Raw genomic sequence first — 21,031 nt, 5'->3', positions numbered from 1 at the left:
TATGAAGGTCTGAGGCTGCTAGAGGACCAGGAACTCCACTGCAGGGATAGCATGTCCTGCTTTTGATGGCAGTGAGTGATGGTCATGCCTGTAGCTGAAACAGCCCAGCCTGCCCAACAGGGACCACAGCTGCTCATCTCTGTGTCCTGGCCTGGCTCAGAGTCTCAGCTTAGAAAAGGTTTGCAGAACCAGTTCCCACTGTTATTTTAAATGGATTGAAATCTACTGTGGCAAGCATCTCAAAGTGCTGGAAATCTGAAGCTAGAGCACTAGAGGGACCATTTGTTCTGCTGTGCCAGTGACAGCCCCAATTGACATCTGTTATCCTGCAACGATTAATCATAGTGCCCTGCCTTTACTCTAAAGAGGTCCTGATCTGGACAATTATACGGCCACCCCATTTGAGGGCAGTATAGATTCAGTTCCACATCAGAGGCTACAGTTTGCTGCAACAGACTAGGGGTCAAGAGATCTGGGTGCAGGTCAACAGTGTGCTGTGGGATCACGGGCAGGACCTCTGGCCTCTCTGGCCCTCACATTCCCACCTGGGGAGTTGGAGAAGAATACCCTAAGGTTCTTTTGTGGTCCAACATTCTACAAGATAGGCGTAACAGTAGTACATACCTCAAGGGGTTGTTTTGAGGATTAAAGGAGACTGGGGGAAAAATGCAGAATAAAAACCATTTCATTTATAATGAAAAGTTAGGTCCTTTCAGTACAGTAAATGCTCATAAGACATTTATAGACTAAATGAATTTGTATAAATGCATTCCTATACAGAAGATTGGCTGAAAAAAATCTTTAACGATGGTTATCACTGATATGGGCAATTTTTAATTTTTAAAATATGTCTTCAAAATTCTCTACAATGAGCATATATAGTTATCTTTATACTTTTAAAAATTATTTTTTAAAACTTCAGGAGAAAATGAAATAATAAATGTGACAATACCTGGCATCTAGTAGGTGCTAAAATAGATGTTGGTTTTAAATACAAACAAGATTCTATGCACTGAGATTGGTAATATAATTTGATATAGTTGATTTTTAAAATGGGAAAAGCTTTTAACTGAGCAACTCCACTTCTAGGAATTTACCCAAGAACACAATTATGACTTCTCAGAAGATTTATTTATAAGGGTATTCATCACAACACTGTTTGTAATAGTCAAAAGTAAAATTTTAAAAAAAATGTTAAAAAAGAAAAACATCCTTTATGTTAAAAAGTGACTAATTATGTAAATTAAGGCATATCAGTAGAATGTTAATATGCAGACATTATAAGCCATGTTTGTAAAGAATGTTTAAGGACCTGGGAAATAGGATATTAAAAAAGCATGGGGCAAAACTGTATAAAAAATAACTGTGACATTTGTTTGAGTGTGTGTGTGTGTATGTGTGTGTGTAATTAACAAAAATGTTAATGCCTGTTACCTTAGGGCAGTAGAATTATGAATAAATTTATTTTTTATATTTTTTTAATATTTTCTAATTCTTTCAAGGAACAAATGCGATAATAAGATTTTTTTTAAAAAAGTTATTTTAAAAAGAAGAAAACACACACACAGAAAGAAGCAAAGACAGAAGCTTCTGCTTTGTGTCCCTCATGGGATGAGCCTGGCAGACCACAATCTCCTGGGTCCAAAGTCGCCTTCTTTTCCAGCCCATTAAATCTTTGTGGGTCTTACTCCCCAAGCAGGGCAGCTCCCACTAAGTCAACTCTCCTCTCCTCAACAGTGGTTATTTTCAGAAGCAGGTCTGGGGCCATCTGTCTCTGTGACTTATGTTGGGAAAATAGTCTCTGGAAAACAGGACACAGTAAATTTCTCAGGCTCAGCTCATTTGATCTCCAGCTCTCCTCCTCACAGGTTTCTCAGGGCCAGGTTTTTTTTTTTTTTGGTTTTGGTTTTTTTAAGCATTCACCAGGAAAGGAACTCTGCTTTCACCTGCCCGCCTGGGGAAGCCCAGTGACTGGTGTACCTTCCACATCAACACTGAATAAAGAGTGACTTAGGTCTCTCTGGTCTTCACACAAGGATGACCTATCTGCTGCCCGCTAGCTTGTTTGATACAGGTATATTAAATGAGGACATTCACTGATTTTTTTGTAATAACAGCTTTTCTGAGATATAAATACATACCATGCAAGTCACCCATGTAAAATGTACGATTCAATGGCATTTAGTATATTCACAGAGTAGTGCAACCATCACAATAAATTTTAGAATATTTCCATTACCCCAAAAAGAAACCACACAGCCATTAACAGTCACTCCCCATTTCCTTCCAACCCTCTGCAGCCCTAGACAATCACTAATCTACTTTCTGTCTCTACAGATTTGCCTATTCTGGACATTTTATATAAATGGAGTTACATAATATGTGCTCTTTTGTGACTGTCTTCTTTTACTGAATATAATGTTTTCAAGGTTCATCTATGTTGTAACACAGATCAGGATTACATTTCATTTTATTGCTGAATGACATTGCATGGTACAGATGTACCATATTTTATTTATCCGTTCTTCAGTTGATGGAAACTTGGGTTGTTTCTACTTTTTGGCTCTTCCAAATAATGCTGCTACAAACATTTGCGTACAAGTGTTTGTGTGGACATACGCTTTCATTTCTCTCAGTATACGGCTAAGAGTGGAACTGCTGGATTGTACGGTAACTGTGTTCGACCTCTTGAGGAACTGCTGGGTCATCTTCCAAAGTGGCTGCACCATTTTACGTTCCCATAAGCCGTGTTTGAGGGTTCCAATTTCTCCATATCCTTGCCAGTACTTGTTATTGTCTGTCCTTTTTTGATTACAGCCAGCCTAGTGGGTGTGAAGTGGCATCTCTTTGTGGTTTCTGAGTTGCATTTCCTAATGGCTAATGATGTTGAGCATCTTCTCATGTGCTTATTGGCCATTTGTATGTCTTCTTTGGAGAAATGTCTATTCAGATCACTTGCCCGTTTGTAAATTGAGTTATTTGTCTTTTTTTATTATTGAGTGGCAGGCATTGATTTTTTTCATCAAATATTTATTTTGTGCCGACCTCGTGCCAGGCACTGTTGTAAGCATCACTGATAGGCAAGGAAGACAGAGCCTTGCCCTCAGAAGCGTACATTCTAGTGGAGGAGAAAATCAGTACACAAGTAAGCAAATAACTATGCAGAGCAAGATCAGGTGATGATAGATGCTATGAAGAAAAGTTTAATGCAATAAGAGGTTAGGCGTGATGGGGTGGGTGTGTTGTTTTAAGTAAGGTGGTCAGGGAAGGCCTCTCTGAGGAGGTGACATTTAAGCAGAGACCTGAAGAAAGTAAATGAGTGAGCCACACAAACATCTGGGGGAAGAGGTTTCCAGGCAGAGTGCCCAGCAACTGCAAAGTCGGGGCAGTAGAAGCAAGTTCATTTGAGAGACAGCAAGGAAGCTAGTACAGCTGGAGGAGTGTAAGGAGGAGAGTGCTGAGAAATGAACCTTGAGAGGTGGCCAGGGGGCCAGATTACAGATGTGCATATTGCAAACCAAAGGCCACTAGGCATACGTGTTCTTATTAGTGAGTTCCCTGAGGGCGGGGACTGGTTTTATTTATCTCCACATGTTCACAGCCCACACAATGATTTCATATATAGTGGGTACCCAGTACGTACTGGAATCTATTTTAACTTATTGAGCTACTAATAAAACAATGGCCACATGTGAATCGTATTTACTCTAGAGTTTACAGAAAATGTTCACATCCATGATCTTATTTGATCCTTACCATATCCAAGTGAGGTAATGACCATCACCCCCATTTTACAGATAGAAAAACTGAGTCTAGGAGAGGCGATAGGACTAGTGCAGGGACGTACAACTGGTAAGGGGCTAAGTGGGACTCCGACCCAGGGGAGGGGCAGCAGTAAGATCTGAATTTAAAACTGGTTACTGTGGTTTCGGGTAGGTTGCTTCCTCTTTTAGAGCTCTGGGATCTTCAGGATCTGGGCCTACCTTCTAGGGGTCCTGTGAAGAGTATGTAATAAAAGCATGCATATCTGGGGCCTACCATGGGCCTGGCATACAGTAAGTGCTCAACAGTGGCAGTCTTCCCCAGCTTCCCTTTATTACCAGCCCTAGCTATACACTCAGGCAGGCTCTTCGTGTGAGGCCTTGACTGGGTACTGGAGACAGAGAGCTAAGACCAGTCCTTCCCCTAGAGGGGAGCCCAGTCTCATGGGTGAAGGAAACAAACGCATTATTTAATGTGAGAGAGACAGGGATGCCGGTGGAGCGGGGGTGAGCGGTGAGGGAGGTGCTGAGGGGCAGGGCAGGGGAAATGGGAGACCCATGGAGCTCTGATTATCAGCTGCCACCCCAGATTTCTCCCAGGTGCTGTTAACCTTTTCCAAGAGCTGCCTCCAAAGGGATTTAAGATGGTCCACCCAGGCCGCTGGAGGCTCAAATCAGCCTGACGGAGAGGCCACCTTCTGTGGGATGTTGGGGAGAGGGAAGGCACAGGGCAAACTGGATTATCTCTGTCTGTCAAAATCTGCTGGCAAACATGATCAAGGAGCCACTGAAATTTATGGTGAGCCTCAAACAATCTGTGGTCACAGAGCGCTCTGTTGAACGGGAAGGCTTCAGTTTGCATTTTTGCAGTGAGATTTGATTAAGAAAGTGCCTCCCAACAGCTGTTCCCAAAATCACTGGGTTAAAAAAAATACACACACACACACATGCACACATACATATATATATAATATATAGTTCCCTCTCCCAGATTCAACTTACACAGCTGCAGAATTCCAGGCCCTAAGACACAGGAAGAGCACAACCTGATTGCCAAGCCCCACTTCTACTCAGACATTGCAGGAAGGGTGGAGGTATTGAAGAGGCAAGAGATAGGGAGCTGGGGAGAAAAAAGGGCCAAGTTGCTGGAAGGAGGGGAGGGCACTGATATTAACTGGGCACCTACTGTGTGTGCAGCATTGTGGAAGCTTTATATATACATCATCTTGCCCAACCCTCACACCCCCTGTGAAGGTGTTAGGCTCTCTCCAGCTGACAGATGCAGAATCTGAGGTTCAAAGAGAGGCTGTTCAAGGTCACCCAGCTGGTGGGCACAAGGCTGGGTTCTGGGTCTTGTTCTGTTAGACTCTAAGCCCATATGAATAAGAGTGATAAACAAGAACATGCACTTGTAAATTCAAGGGTTTACTTCCTTGATCTCTCATCAGCCATGGGAACAGGACTATACGTTTAAAGAAGTTAAACAATTTTCTCAAAGCCCCAGGGCTAGTGAGTGTGGAGCTGGGATTCCAACTCAGCCCAGCCACCTGAGCCCTAGTTCTTCCTAGAAACTCACTCTATCTTTCAGTCTTAGACGAGGGTCAAGGATTAGTGTAATCAATGAACTGGGCAAAGATTAACCAGGAAAAAAAAAAAAAACTCCATATAAAAAATAAAGCCAGAATTGTATATGTACCGTTTGTGTAGTTTTCCAAATATCCATTATATTTCAACAAAAGGTTTTAAAAAATACCAGAAGGCCCTGTGGTGTGAATGTAAGCATACAGTGAGAGAATTTTCCTTAAATAGTTTCCTCCCATAAATGCCCTGATTCTAAACAGCTTTCCTGGAGCTTACTCACTGTGCCAAAGCCTCCTTCCCATCAGGTTTCCACAGAACTTTTTGAAACTTTTTTGGGAAAGCACAAATGTAGTAAAGGCCAAGCTTTCCAGAAATTTCTCTACTCCCACTCCAGGGAATCGTGAAAAATCAAGGAAAGCAGTCAGGGGGAGACAGTGCACAAGTAAAGAGATGGCTGCCTAAACCTGCTCCCAAGCGGCTGGGTCTCCCAAAGACTGAATTTCCCCAGAGAGAGGTTCTCAAAGCCAGAGACCCTGTAGGAGGTTTTGGACAAAAACTGGAAGAAAAACGGGGTTGTTTTTTTTTTTTTTGGCTGTGTTGGGTCTTTGTTGCTGCGTGTGGGCTTTCTCTAGTTGCAGAGAGCTGGGGCTACTCTTCCTTGCGGTGCATGGGCTTCTCATTGCGGTGGCTTCTCTTGTTGCAGAGCACGGGTTCTACAGGCGTGGGCTTCAGTAGTTGTGGCACATAGGCTTAGTTGCTCCGCGGCACGTGGGCTCTTCCAGGACCACGGCTCGAACCCGTGTCCCCTGCATCGGCAGGAGGATTCTTAACCACTGCACCACAAGGGAAGTCCCAAAACGGGGTTGTTTTTTTATCCCAAACTATACTCTGTACAGAAAGGAGCTTTTGAGATGGTAAGGGAAGGGAAAGGAATCTACCAAATGCTGTCTGTGTGTTGAGTGCTGCGCCAAGCACTTTACACACGTTTCCGATATGCCCTTCAGAGCAAGTGTCACTCACTCACTCCCTTCACAAATCACTGAGGTCCCCCACCCCCCATGTCAAGTTCTCTGCTAGGAGCTGGGGACACCAAGAGAAACAGAATCATGTGAAGTGCCTGTCTTGGGCAGCTGCAAGTTTCCTTGGGCTGCTGTAACCAAGTGCCACAAACTGAGTATCTTTAAACAACAGAAATTTATGGCTTCACAGTCTTAGAGGCGAGAAGTCCAAGATCAAAGTGTTGGCAGAGTCACGCTCCCCTGAAACCTGCACAGGAATCATTCTCTGCCTCTTCCTAGCTTCTCGTGGTTTGCTGGCCATCTTGCTGTTCCTTGGCTTGCAGCTGGATCACGCCAACCTCTGCCTTCGATGTCACAGGACCTTCTCCCTCCACCTGTCTCTGTCCTCACATGGCTGCCTTCTTAGCAGGACACTAGTGATACTGGATTAGGAGCCCACTCTACTCCGGTATGACCTCATCTTGACTAATTACATCTGCAATGACCACTATTTCCAAATAAGGTCACATTCTGAGGTACTAGGGGTTAGGACTCGAACATATCTTTTTTTTTTTTTTTTGGAGGGGGTGCAATTCAACTCATAACACTGTCCTTGTAGAGCTTATACTATAGAAGCTTTGTTTTGAAGATGAATAAGGTGAGGCACAGAGAGGCCAAGTGACTTACTCAAGATCTATAGGTGGTAAATCCCAAGTCCAGGTCTGAGTCCAGAGCCCATATTCTGTCTACCATATCACCCTGTCCTGCCAGCATGGGGCTTCCTCAGCTGGTGGTCATTTTTATCAAAGGAGATTTTGCAAACATCATCACATTTTGTCCTTGTGACACCTCTGCGAGGTAGGTACTATTATTCCCATTTTACTGACAAAGGAAAGGAGCTCCAGAAAGACTGGAGTTACTCAGCTTGCAAGAGGAGGAGCAGGATTGAACCCAAGTAGGTTAGACCCTGTACCCAGGCTTTTGCTGCAGCCACACCAAGATCAATGGCCCCATGGTGGGGGACTGGACACCAGAAATGGAGTGAGAAATCAACACAACTAGCTAATGGAAAGCCCTATCTCCAAGGCTCCCCGGGGAAGGATAGGCACCCTGATGGAGGGCACTGGATTGGAAAAGAAAGAGGTTGGCTGGGTTTGTTTCTTTTAACCAAAGAGGCTCATCCGGAGAGGGAAGAATTTGTATTTTGGAAGCTAAAGACGTTCAACATTTTGAGCCCAGGAGTTCAGATCTCCCCTTACTCCTTGGCGAGCAGAGTCGGATCCCTGCTGGCAAATGGGATTTCTTGCTTACTGGAGAGGAGGGCCCTGGGCAACGCTTGAGTATAAATCTTCTTGGGTGTTTCTTGGGCAGGCACACATGGACTGCATTTGCCTCAGATTTCACATGGTGTGGGGAAATGAGAGGAGAGAGAGGTGCCTGCAGGGTAGGGAAGCTATTGAGAATGTTCCTACATGCCAAGTCCACAGAGTCCAGTGGTCTGTGAGGCTGGGGGATGGGTTCTGTGTAATTTGTCACAGGTCCCTGGGCTCGTCCGGGGAGGAGAGTGCCACCCTCTTGGGGAAGAAGGCCAAGCATCCTTCCGGAGTGTCCTGACAACTAGATCCTGCCCCAGTTCTCAGCAACCCCAGGGGACTCCAACCAGCACCACCGTGGAGCTGGGGAGGGGAATCAGATTGGGTTCTATCTGCCTTTGAGAAGTTTCCAGTTCAGTGGCCGAGCAAACCCTGAATGGGCAATTATCCCACAGTGCTGGGAGAGTGGGAACACAGAGAGCAGGGCCTTGATTAATGGAGCACGGGGCACAGTGGCACTTTCCTGCAGGAAGCGCTGTTTAAGCAGAAGCCTAAAGGTGAACCAGGAGTTGGCCAGAGGAAGGCAGCATTGTGGGTGTGCGCTGGTGTGTGGTGTGTGCACGTGTGTGTGTGTGTGTGTGTGTGTGTGTGGAGGGCTGGTTTCAGTGTCCTAGGCAGAGAGAAATGCATGTGCGGGGGCCCAAGGTAGGGAACTGCAAGTATTAACGGTGCGTATGTGTGGAGGAGAGGTGGGGAAGTGGTAGAGAGAGGAATGAGAGAGAGAAGCAGGGTTCCGGTGCTATAGAGGCCTCTGGTAGACTGCAGGGCCGGCCCCTACTCCCTGTGTTCTCAGCCCAGCAGTGGTGAGCAACTAGGCTGGGACACCTGAATTAAGTCACCCAACTTCTCTGGGTCTCTAGCTGAAAATTCCCATGGTTACACGGTGGCCTTCTAAGCTCTCGTAGAGCCCCAATAATACAAACTAGCCAGGCTGACTTATGTGATTCCGCTTCATCCTCATATCCGCTCTGAGTTTCTCTTTATTTATTACCCCCATTTAGCAGAGGGGAGCAGAGAAGTTCAAAGAAGGTTAAGTGACTACGTTCTGTAAGTCTATGATTTTCTGAAAGAAACTGCCCTCAGGCTTTCTGCCTGAATAACTGAGTCTTTTGCTCTCAGAGGAATTTTATGCAGAAGAGAGATAACTTGTTAATAACACCAATGATAACAATAGCTACCACTGATTGGGAACTTTCCCTTTGCCAGATATCATAGCAAGCTGTGTACAGACATGCATCCATTTTAATCCTCACAACAAGCTTACCCTCATTAGAGACGAGGAGACTTGGACTTACAGTGGTCAATCCAGTTGGCCAAGGTCACTGGGCTGACTGGGAATGGGAGAGCCAGGAGGTGGCCCCAGGTGGCCAACTCCAGCCACAGCCTGAGCTCATAATCACTTCTCTTAAAAGGAGCAAAGTCTTCTAGCCCAACCTGTGGGTTTATACATGAGGAAACTGAGGCCTGGAGAGGTGACAGAATGAGCCCAAGGTCCATAATAAGGTGTGGCAGAGGTGGTTTTGTGCTATTAATATCAGTGACAGTAACAGGCATGAGAGGCAGTCTAACACAGAGGTTGGAAAATGGACTCTGAAGCCAACTGTCTGAGTTCAAATCCCAGTTCTGCCACTTAGTAGTAGTAGAAGCCTGGGAATGATCTTAAGTTCCCCGAGGCTCAGTTTCTTTCTCTGTAGAATAGGGATGATGATACACCTACCTCACAGGGTCGTGTGGGGATTAAAGAGCTGGGTCATGAAAGCACCTGGCATAACGTAAGCTCTCCATCAGCACCTGCTGTTGTCACTGATTCACAACCTGCTCTGTGGTTGATGCACTTTATCTGTTATTCTCACAGCAACTGCAGAAAGGGGTTATCATCCCCATGGTACAGATGGGGGCACAAGTCTAGAGAAATTAAATGACATGCCCGGGGCTTCCCTGGTGGCGCAGTGGTTGAGAATCTGCCTGCTAATGCAGGGGACATGGGTTCAAGCCCTGGTCTGGGAAGATCCCACATGCCGCGGAGCAACTAGGCCCATGAGACACAACTACTGAGCCTGCGCGTCTGGAGCCTGTGCTCCGCAACAAGAGAGGCCACGACAGTGAGAGGCCCACGCACCGCGATGAAGAGTGGCCCCCGCTCGCCGCAACTAGAGAAAGCCCTTGCACGGAAACGAAGACCCAACACAGCCAAAAATAAATAAATAAATAAATAAATAAAATTAAAAAAAAAATAAAATAAAATAACATGCCCGACCTTACACGGCATGGAAGCTGTAGACGCTGGGTTGGAAGCCACGTCTGTCTGACGCCCAAGTCCATGTCATATCCCATAATAACCCCTCCCCATGCATCCAGCCTTGCCAAGAGCACTGGCATCCATCACCTCATCACTACGAAGTATCGGCCTATTTTCTTTTTTTTTTTTTTTTTTTCTTAAAAAAAAAAGTTTATTCTTTTTATCTTTATGGGGAATTAACAGCTGACAACAATATCTAATTAATACTATGTATAACGGGCAATTTTTAGTTAAGAAGTTCTCCTTTGCTTTGAAACTTTAACTGAATTTTGAAATGTTAACCATAAATGTGTAATAACTGCTCTACTACAAAATTTATGTCACATTTCCAATGTTAAATTACTGAAGGTCCTCCTTTATCATCAAAGCTCAAAGACATTTATGCCATGGCATATGGTAAGTAGATGTGAAAACTGTTTATCATCATGTAGTAAGTTACACAAGATTCCAGTTCAAGTTGATAGACGAAACATAAACTAGATTTAAAGTGCTGTATTAAAAAACAAAAACACAGTTTGCATTTTGGGGTAATTAAAATGTAGAGACCTAACACTAAAAAGAATGAAAAACCCATATAAGATTATCATTCAGTTTAGCTCTTTACTCTAAGCATGTAGTCTTATTCCAAAAACGACAGTTAGCTGGTCAAATTTATGCTTAAGACATTTATCCATACTTAACCAGAGGTTTCAGAGACAATAACACCAGTCAGGTATTCTGAATTCTTTTATGTTAAATAGGAACATTTTTCTCAATAGCACTCTTAAGTCACTTCTCATTTATCTTCCTCCTTAAGAACTGCATAGGCTTGTTTTAAATAGTTTAAATACCTGTAATAAACTACAGTTTGCTAACAGTAGAGGTACTCTGGTTAATGCTCAAAATGATGTGGCCAGAGGAAAAGCAAGCATTATTAAATATGAATGCAGTCCTTATCAACACGAATTGAACCTTTTTTTTTCTTCAATAAAAAAGCTAGTCCAAAAAGTCTCATTCTATAAAGATTTATCGTTTCCCAAATCACGGTGAAAGGAACTTAAGTAATTTACCAATTTTGTTTTCTCCTATGTGCCTTAAAGATACCTCACTAAAAACTGGTATCTGACACAATAGAATGACATATGCAGGATGTAATATTGTAGTGACAGTACTGAGGTTGATTGTTACAGACATACTTAAACTCTGAGTATTAAATGGTTACATCCTAATTATTTATATAGAACATTGGTCCAATAACAAAAATAATAGAGAACAGCAGATGAAAATTTATCTCATTCAATGTTCAGAGATAAAAGGGTTAACCATTCTTTCCATTATTTTCTGCAGATAAGTCCTTTTTTTTTTCATATTTAAATCTGATTGCAACTGAATTCTGGCATTTTTCCAAGCTACTGTATGAAGAGGATGCTGAAGGCCATCACAATACAGCATACCGCAACATAAGGACTCTTCCGTTCACCAATTCTGGCACACTTCCAAAATATACCCAACAACCCAGTTTTATTTCTGTCCAGGAGGCTGGGTGCCAAGGATCGGATATAAGCACAGGTACATATAAGCAGCAAGATTACAGTCAACAGACTCTGAAAATTGAAAATGGCAGACATAGTGAGGCCGGCGAAACCCCAGCCACATCACCCTTCCGGGCCCGGGGCCCGGCCTACTTTCAAATGCTGATAATTGTCATATCTCTATGGCAGTTGTGTACGCGCGCGTGTGTGTGTGTGTGAGGTTTTGATGAACAAGAAAGCACAACCACAAGCAGGATGGATGGTTCCATCCAAGTACCGCCTATTATCCTACAATAGAATTAAAATTATTCTACAAGGATAACAGCAATTCATCCTGCGTGCAGAGTCTTCTAGGGCTCAGAAAACCCTTTCACGTCTATTATCTCATGGCATCCCCCATAATCGCCCTGGAGGGAGGGGAGTAGAGTTTATTGTATTATTTTCCATTTGTAGCAGCCACTCTTGGGTGCCTACCAGCAGCAATGGCCCTTGCTAACAGAATCCTGACTCGTTCAGCTAGCCATGCCTTCGAGATGTGTCAGGTCATGGATCCCGACTTTTATAAATCGCAACAGTCCTGTTCCTCTTTTTTTTTTTTTTTTAAATTAATTAATTAATTAATTGATTTTTTTTTTTATGGCTGTGTTGGGTCTTCGTTTCTGTGCGAGGGCTTTCTCTAGTTGCGGCAAGCGGGGACCACTCTTCATCGCAGTGCGCGGGCCTCTCACTATCGCGGCCTCTCTTGTTGCGGAGCACAGGCTCCAGACGCGCAGGCTCAGTATTTGTGGCTCATGGGCCCAGTTGCTCCGCGGCATGTGGGATCTTCCCAGACCAGGGCTCGAACCCGTGTCCCTTGCATTGGCAGGCAGACTCTCAACCACTGCGCCACCAGGGAAGCCCTAGTCCTGTTCCTCTTGGGGGGATGTGAACCACCGTCCAATCAGATAGGAGGAGAGGTCTCGGGGTGCCCTGGACATTGTGCCATCTGGACACAATCCCTGAGGCTGCCGTAGCTGAAGCCAAGAAGGTACATCTGAGCTCTGACGAGCAGGCCTGGAGTCGCACCACCTCCGGACTCCTTGCTAAGTGAGATAATAAATGTTGAAGTTAACAGTGATCGTTCAAGCCAGTTTGAGGTGGGGTTTTGTATAAGGCATCCTCAGATTTCCCACTTCACTGTAGACAGGTCTTCATAAACATTCATTCCTCCTACTTGTGCTTTTCCCTCTTAGCCACGCCCTATGCTAAGCACTCGATGAACTTCACTTAATCCTCACAATAACTCCGAGCGGTAGGTGTTATGTTTCCATGTTACAGTTGGCCTGGTCACAGCTCAGGCAGCCAGTGTGAGGTCTCCCAAGTCCCAAAGCCCATACTCTTCCAGGACGCTGCTCTGCTACTCTCACCGGGTGGCCTGCAAACGGTAGCTCAGTTCCCTCTCACCGACGACAAGTAGCTCCTGCAGGCTCTGTCCCTGGGCCAGGACTCGCCAAAGGGAAGGCTGAAGGACCCTCTTCCCAAGAAGCTGGGGAAGGCGGCTGCATGATGGTTCTGCTGCTGCTTCCTCAGCTAGTAAGTAGGATGATAATACCCGCCCTGCAGACAGGTTGAGGGGCTGGGAGTGGGGGTGTGCCCTCGGTCTCCCTCCAAGGACACGTCACTTTCCTTAATGGACAATAATCCCTGGATCCCCCGTTTGGCAAGTACTGCATGCCAGACATTGGGAACCAGTGGCAAGCAAACAGGGCCACCCCTGCTCTCTTGAATTTCTCGTCTAATGAGGCAAACATGCTTGGAGGCCTCGTCTCATGTTGGCCCCAGGCCCTCTGAGGGCTGTAGCCTCTTCTGAAAACTGGTGGTTAGAGTTGCCCTCTTCTCAGGGATGATGCCAGAGTCCAACGTCCCACCCCCTGGGCTCCCGTTTCCTGTCTGCTTCTGTGATGGACAAGTGATGACACCCCTGCTGCAAGCCTTGACCTCCTCTCAGAGGGTCCCCCGCCGCCAGACCAGGCAAGAGTCACTGTGCCTCAGGTGGGCAAGCTGGATGCTGCCCCTCCAGCCCTCCTCACACCCTCCCTGGGCCTGCCACCGTGGGATGCTTTCACACTCCCTGGGGACCTGCCTCTCCTGGCTGACAGTGTCCCACCCAGCTGCATCGCCCAACAATCCAGCCAGGCCCTGGCTAACGCACTTCCCTCGGAGGGGCTTATCCAAAGGCCGACAGATGGCTCTCCATGTCAGAAATTATTTCCTGATGCCCAGCTGAGGCATCCCAGGCCCTGCATCACCTGCTGGTGGTAAGTCCCTGCTTTTCCCGCTCTTCGGAATCTCTGCTAATGCTACACGTTGTCAGCTAAACTGCCCTTCTCTGTGCTTCTGTTTTGCTCTTTTTTACATCTGCTGTCTGTTCAACAACACATTACTGATGCCTACTGCGTGCCAGGCCCTGTTCCAGGCACTGGGGGCACAGATGGACGGCACGGCTCTGCCTGCAGGGAGTTCACAGTCTAACTGGGGATGCTGACGAGCAATGTGTATGTGCTGGAGACCTAGGGCCTCCTGAAGGTGGGGAGAGGCCTGGCCTGCCTTGTTCCGAGCCTGGCAGAGGGGAGGCATTCCACTCACAGATTGTGTCTTGAGCCAAGAGATGAATCAGGATAAAAGGCGAGCTCTGCTCAGCCTCTGGAGTTGGCCGGCCTCCGATCACAGTGGGGGTGGTAGAGTGAGGGAAGTGGGGTGGTTTGGATTAGCTAGGGGTTGGGGGAGTGGGGGAGGGGATGGGGTGGCAGCTGAGGGCAGGGAGTCAGAGGCCCTGGCTTTCAGGCTCAGCCTGTCACTAACTTTCTCTACCTCTGAGCAAACTGCCAGCCTAACCAGAACTTGGTTTTCTCAGTTATAAAGTGGGAGGCCTCAGGGAATGTTCTAGAAGAAGTGGCTGGTCATCCGTCAGGGATCATGGGGAAGGGATTCCAGCAATGGGAAGGAGAGAAGAAGTGGGCCAGGACAAAGTCCCCAGGCCCTCCTGACTCTGGATTCTCTGCACCGCTCTGGGCCTCAGGTTTCTCATCTAGGGGATTGGGCTTCGGAATCAGACGGATTTAAGTTCAGCCCCATCTCTGCCTCTTGCTTTGTGATCTCTAATGAGTTACTTCATCTCCCTGAGCCTTAATTTCCTCAGATGCAAAATGGGGATTTGCAACATCTGCCTTGTTATACTGGTATGAGGCTTAGAATATTATAAATGACGCCTGGCACAGTATTTGGCACAGAGTAAATATCAAGTAAATGTTAATTCCTCCTCCTCTGAGGGGCGAGAGGCCCTTGAGAGTACTTCAAAAGGAAAATTCTGGTGACACAGTTTCTCACCTGACTTGTTAGTGGGATGAGGGGTGCAGACTGCATCTGTCTCTTAGGATCAGAGTCTCCTGGCTGGACTGGACCTTGAAAATCAACACCTGTCCACCCCCTTTCTGTATCTGCCCTCCCAGATCCAACGCCTGAATCTCCTCCAAGACAAGGTTGCTGCTGACATACCTCCCGGAACAAGGAACTCACTACTCACTCCAGAGGCAGGCTGTTCCCGTCTGATTCAGCTCTGACTGCCATAAAATTCTTCCTTCTAATGAGGCAAAAGAGTGCTGCTGCTGGTTCTACTACTATCACTAATCATAACTAACACAGGCATAATTCAGAGAGATTGTGGGTTCAGTTCCAGACCAAGGCAATAAAGTGAATATCGCAATAAAGCGAGTCACACGAATTTTTTGGTTTCCCAGTGCATGTAAAAGTTATGTTTACACTACACTATAATCCATTAAGTGTGCGATAGCATTATGTCTAAAAAATGCACATACCTTAATTAAAAAATACTTTATTGCTAAAAAATCCTAACCGACCTCTCAGCCTTCAGCCAGTCGTAATCTTTTTGCAACAGTAACATCAAAGATCACGGATCACAGATCACCATAACAAATATAATAATGAAAAAGTCTGAAATATTGAGGAATTACCAAAACATGACACAGAGACACAAAGTGAGCAAACGCTGCTGGAAAAGTGGCGCCGAAAGACCTGCTCGATGCAGGGTCACCACAAACCTTCAATCTGTGAAAAACACAACTGTGAAGCGCAATAAAACAAAGTGCAACAAAAAGGTACGCCTGTAACGGCAAAGTGATTAAGAACACGGACTCTAGAGCTCCTAGCCATTTAAAATTTTAAATTAAAAAAACTTTAGTTTTAATTAATTAAAATTAAACAAAAAATCCAGCTCCTCAGTCACAGGAGCCACATTTTGAACGTTTAATAGCCCCACTAAACATCTCTGCTCTAGGGCCAGACAGTCAGGGATAGGATCCCGGCTCTGCTACTGACTAGCCTTGTGATCTTACTCAAGTTCCTTAGCTTCTTTATGCCTCAGTTTCCTCATCTGTAAAATGAGATAAAAACGGGATAAGAATGGTGCTTGCTTCACAGGGCTTCTGTGAGAATTAAATGAATGAAAATATGGAAAGTGCTTAGAAACACGCTGGTTTTACGAGTGTTTGCTTGTTAATAAAAACGTCACTGGTTTGATACCCACTCTGTGCCAAGCCCCGTACTAGACATTTGATGTAGACATGTCAGACACACATTTTTTTCCACACTCAAATGAGATTTTTCACACGCCCAAAGATAAATTGCTGGGTTAAAGAACATGAATATTTGACATTTTACAAAGATAGTGTGGAATCACCTTCCAAAAGAGGAGGTACAGATTTTACACTTTCACCAATAACATACGTTTCCCCAAAACCTGAGCAACCCTGGATAGTCTTACACTTTTTAACCCTTGCTTATCTGATAGATGTAAAATATCTTAAAATCATTTTCATATTCATTACTTTATTAGTGAGTTTGAGTATTTTTCCATGTTTATCAGATATTTGTATTAATGTATCTATGAATTGATGTACATGTCTGCATTTTTTCTTATTGGGTTGTTTACTTTTTCTATTTATTGATTCTAAGGCTTTCTGTATGTTAAAAAGATTAATGTATTTTCTAAAATGCAAATATTTTCCCACTTTCCTTTGACAAAATGCTCATGTTGTTGTTTTCTTGTCACGCAGAAATGCTTAACTTCTATTCTTCTTTCTTTTTCTTTATGGCTTCTGGCTTCGGTGAAGATCAGCCTACTTCCCGAACTGTCATCAGGTCTCCCCGGGCTCCCTAGGGATCTGAGGACCAGCAAGGAAGCTCATACAGACAAAACAGGGGCACTGCCCCAAGCTATCCTGCGTGCACTCAGGGGACCTGCCACATCTGATGGACCCTGTCCTTTCAAGTCCCAGTCTCCCTCTAGGATGCATCAGGAGAAGGATACAATCCCTGCATAAAATTTGATTCTCATTTTGAATTCACAAGGAGCAGCTCTCTCTTTTCTTCTGGGCTCTTCGCCCTCCTGAAATGGAAGTGCAGGAACGCTGAGGCAGACAGAATGTGATGAGAGTTTTCAGTTTTGCTAGACCACTCAGTGAAGCCACTAGTAAATTCCTGACCCACAAAATCTGTGTGAAATAATAAATGTTGTTGTTGCTGTTTTAAGCGGCTAAATTTGAAGGTAATTTGTTACATAGCAGGTGAAAACTAATACATAAGGGCCATTTGGATTAAATGGTGAGCAGCCCTCACAGATGAGCTTGAATCTTAAAGGATTCACAAGGCCAATCATCTTTGTCCTGCCTGAGGGCTAAGATTCAGGTGGCTGCTTCTCAAAGCAGAGCCTGGTTTTTAGTTGTTCTGTGGTCTTTGTGATTCCCTTTAACTTTTTCTTTTTGTGCTATATCCACACAGCAAAGGCCCAGACCTGAGCTATTGCACTCTTTAGCTGCATCCCCTTAACCTTAATCTTCTAGGCCTGAATACTGTCAAATCTTACAAAGAAGAAATACAAATCTGCAACTTGTTTATTAATAAATTAGCCCTATTGAACTCCACAGCTTATCAACAGCTGTGTTTGATACCAACTCTCTTCATTAGAATATTAATCATTAGTGTCAAGATTTGCCTGATTCTGTTAACATTAACCAGAGGGAACATTTTGATTAGGACTTAGCATTGAAAGACCGTGGAAAAATCACAGGACACAGGAAAGCACCTAGAAATAGTTTTGGCCCAGTTCTTCTGTCCCTAGGCAGATGTTTTAACTATGTTTGAATACATCTAGAGTGAGAGACTCTCACAATATCCTTCGGTAGCAAATTCTGCTTTCTACTTTTTGTTTAATCTTAATCATCAATTAAGTCCCTTTCCATCCCACGAACATTTCCCCTGCTTCATTTCAGCTCCTTTGCTCTTGCTTCATCTTCTGAGAACACGAAGAATGAGTGTTAAGAACTCTCTTTAGAGAAGGCCTTCGACAGATTCACAGAGAGTAATTAAACCGCAGCTCAGCCTTCTCAGCTGCAGGCTCACGAGCTCCAGCGCCTGTGCGCTAACCTCACGGGTTAGTGAGGTTCCTGTGCCCCACGGAGGGCCCTCCCTGACTGCTCGCTCCCTTCCAAGCTGCGGCGCTTCAGAAATGCAGCCGTGGCCCAGCGCAGAGCGTAAATATGGTTTCCCTCTTCTGCCTCCTTTATGGGATCACCGTGTCAGTTTAGAACTTATTTTCAGGGTTTTAGACCGGAGCTATGTTAGAGGTATAGATGTCATTTTGTCCCACCCCCGAATATTATAGCTGAGGAAACTATGGCCCTAAGAGGTCTCTCAAGGTCACGGAGTGACAGAGTGGCTGAGCTGAGTCTGGGACCCAGAGATCCTGACTTCCCATCACGTGCCCTTCCGGTCTCTCCTGCTTGGTTTGGCCTCAATTGGGTGTGTCCTCCCACCTGTGCTTGTACCCTCTTGGTACCACTGTCAACAACAGGACTTTGCAGCTGGTTCTGACAACGATCTCCACTGCAGCACTGTTTGTCACAGTGAAGACATGGAAACAACCAGGGCCCTCTATTCCATGGAATATTCTGAGGCTGCTAAAAAGAATGAGGAAGATCTAAATGTGCTGCTAGGGAGTGATCTACCAGATATATTATTCAGTGGAAAAACAGACCAGCACCAACTTGCAGAACAGCAGATAGAGTACATGATTCCACATGTATTTGGAAAGGGTATACACACATGTGATTCTGCATAGAAATTTCTAGAAAGATGCATTAAAACTCTTAATGACAGGATGGGGTTGATGGTAAAGACTTTTACTTTTCATTTCATACCCTTTAGCACTGTTTGAATTTTTAACCACGTGGCTTTATTACTTTTATAATAAAAATAGCACAAATGTTTAAAATGTTAATGTTGAGGACTTTCGTTTTTCACTTGTCACACTTCTCTAGTGTTTGACTTTTTCAACTACCATGTATTAGTTGTGTAATTACAAAAAAGATATTAAAAATAAATGCACATTAAAAATAATGCTTCATATCTGAATGCTGGTTCTATAGTAATGCTCTTAGGACACAGGGCACAGAGATGGTACACTCCGGACAGGGGAGATCAAGTTGTCACATGGCGCTGGTTACTCAGATGGTGCATCGTGTGTGTGTGTGTGTGTGTGTGTGTGTGTGTGTGTGTGTGTGTGTGTGTGTGTGTGTGTGTGTGTGTTTGTGTTGGGTGTGGCTGGAGCTCCTGGAGATGGTTTTTGGTGGTCACAATGACTAAGGAGGCTGCTACCGATACCCAGTACCCTGAAGTCAGGAATGCTAACAACATCCACCCAAAATGCCAGTGGAGTCCTGCAAAGAAACACTGGTGGAATGTTGAAATGTAGGGTTTGAAAATGTCTCTATCCTCTCATTTACACTTCACATCCCCTTTGAGGTTTAAAAAAAAAAAAAAAAGATTCATTATTACTTCTGTTGATAGGGAGGAAATATCCGGAAGGTAGGCTACCCAAATAACTCGGAAAGGGAGTACGCCCAGAGGAAGAAACATGCACACAGTGACAGTATTGTACCTAGCAACCGAGAGGTTGTTTGTTCACATAAGCACTGTATCAGGCCTGTTCTATCTCTTACCATGGTTAATAGGGTGGTATGTCCTTATTTTACAGAAGAGTAAACCAAAGGCTTGAGATTACAACACCAGCCCCAGGGAACTTGGCTAGTAAACAGCTCAGCTCAAACCCTGGTCTGTGCACTTCCAAAGCCCTTGCTCCTTGTACTTTCCCCACATGGCCTCTCTCACAGCCACGTGAGGAGACCAGGTGGCACCTGGAAGCTATTTCTCCTCTGGTTCCCCACCCCCAGGACCCATGCTACTTTGGTAGGGAATTCACAGTGGGAAATTAACCTCTGTCTGCAAGGGCCAATTTTACAGTCTAGAATAAAAAGAGCAATGTGGGCCTGGACCCAGGCGAAACACTGGCTCCCCCTCCCTCTGCCACTGCCTGTGGAGGCAGCTGGAAAGAGCAAGGAAGGGGGCAGGGGAAATCCCATTCTATTTTGACAAAATAGTTGTGTTTGATTATCCAATAACACCAAGCTATAAAGTTGGGACAACTATGGATTTTCCCTAAATTTGAAAAATTGTGAGCCATTAACTTCTCAGTCTTAAAGTAGATCCATTCGAAAGGAATTTAATTCTCTGTGCCTTCTGGTAAGCAGGAGTTAGAGTTACTTACTGCACACTTCTCTTAGGAAAAGAACAGGAATTCAGACCTACAAAAACTTGCTGGAGAGAGAGACCAGGAAGAAAGAGCAGCTTCCAAGAGGATTTCCTCCCACCATGCCAATGGCTCTGGCCTCTCTGCCACTGTGCCCTCAAATGTAGGCACAATGAATTTTTTCTTACTGTAGTATTCTACATTTTGGCCAGTCCTCATATCCTTGAGACTTATCTCAGGTATCACTCTTCCAGGAAGCCTTCCCTGACCACTCCAGGCTGGTTTAGGGCCCTCCAAGTCCCCAGTCTTCCCTTCTCTCCTGTACTGATCTCACTTGTCACAGAACTCTTTATCTAATTGGACTGTGTGTTTCTTTAGGACAGAAAACGTACCTCGCTCATCTCAGAATTCCAGTGGCTTAAAACAGCACAGGCACTGTCAGGGCTTCACCTTATAGATTCTTGGTGGTGTATAAACCCACTTCCTGCCAAAGTCAGCATTTGATGTGTCCTTGAGCAAGGAACTGGGCTTTACAGGTAGATGAGAGAAAGGGCAGTACAGACAGAAGGAATAACATGAGCAAAAGCACAGAAGTATGAAACTATATGATTAAGAAATGGGGTGTGAGTAGAGAGCAGAGCAAAATGGTAAAAAGCACAATTTAAAAAATCAGTTTTGAGACGAAATCCTATCAACATCATCATTATCTATGTGACCTGAGGTAATTTACTTAACTGTCTGCCTGTTAGTTTTCTCATTATAAGACTTAATTAGGTGTGTATAAAGGACTTACCACGGTACCATGCATTCAGTGAGTACTTTATAAAATGTACTTTTAAATATATTATTCTGAAAGGGGAGATATAA

General features: G+C 44.8%; 2 protein-coding genes across 3 annotated transcripts in view; both read right to left on the bottom strand.

The window, feature by feature from the left end:
* TENM4 (teneurin transmembrane protein 4) overlaps nt 1–21,031 on the bottom strand; it is a 740,746-nt gene that overhangs the window by 301,939 nt on the left and 417,776 nt on the right. The gene's annotated exons all lie outside the window — the stretch shown is intronic.
* On the bottom strand, nt 10,490–11,661 carry LOC309636815 (protein kish-A). The gene has a single exon (XM_082410389.1). It carries the CDS (start codon nt 11,617–11,619, stop codon nt 11,401–11,403), a length of 219 nt encoding a protein of 72 aa, XP_082266515.1. The 5' UTR covers nt 11,620–11,661; the 3' UTR covers nt 10,490–11,400.

Source organism: Balaenoptera physalus (assembly GCF_965194825.1).
Source record: "Balaenoptera physalus genome assembly, chromosome: 10".
Lineage (NCBI taxonomy): Eukaryota > Metazoa > Chordata > Mammalia > Artiodactyla > Balaenopteridae > Balaenoptera > Balaenoptera physalus.
Note: the sequence above shows the minus strand (reverse complement) of the source record. Positions and strands in the feature narration are given on the sequence as shown.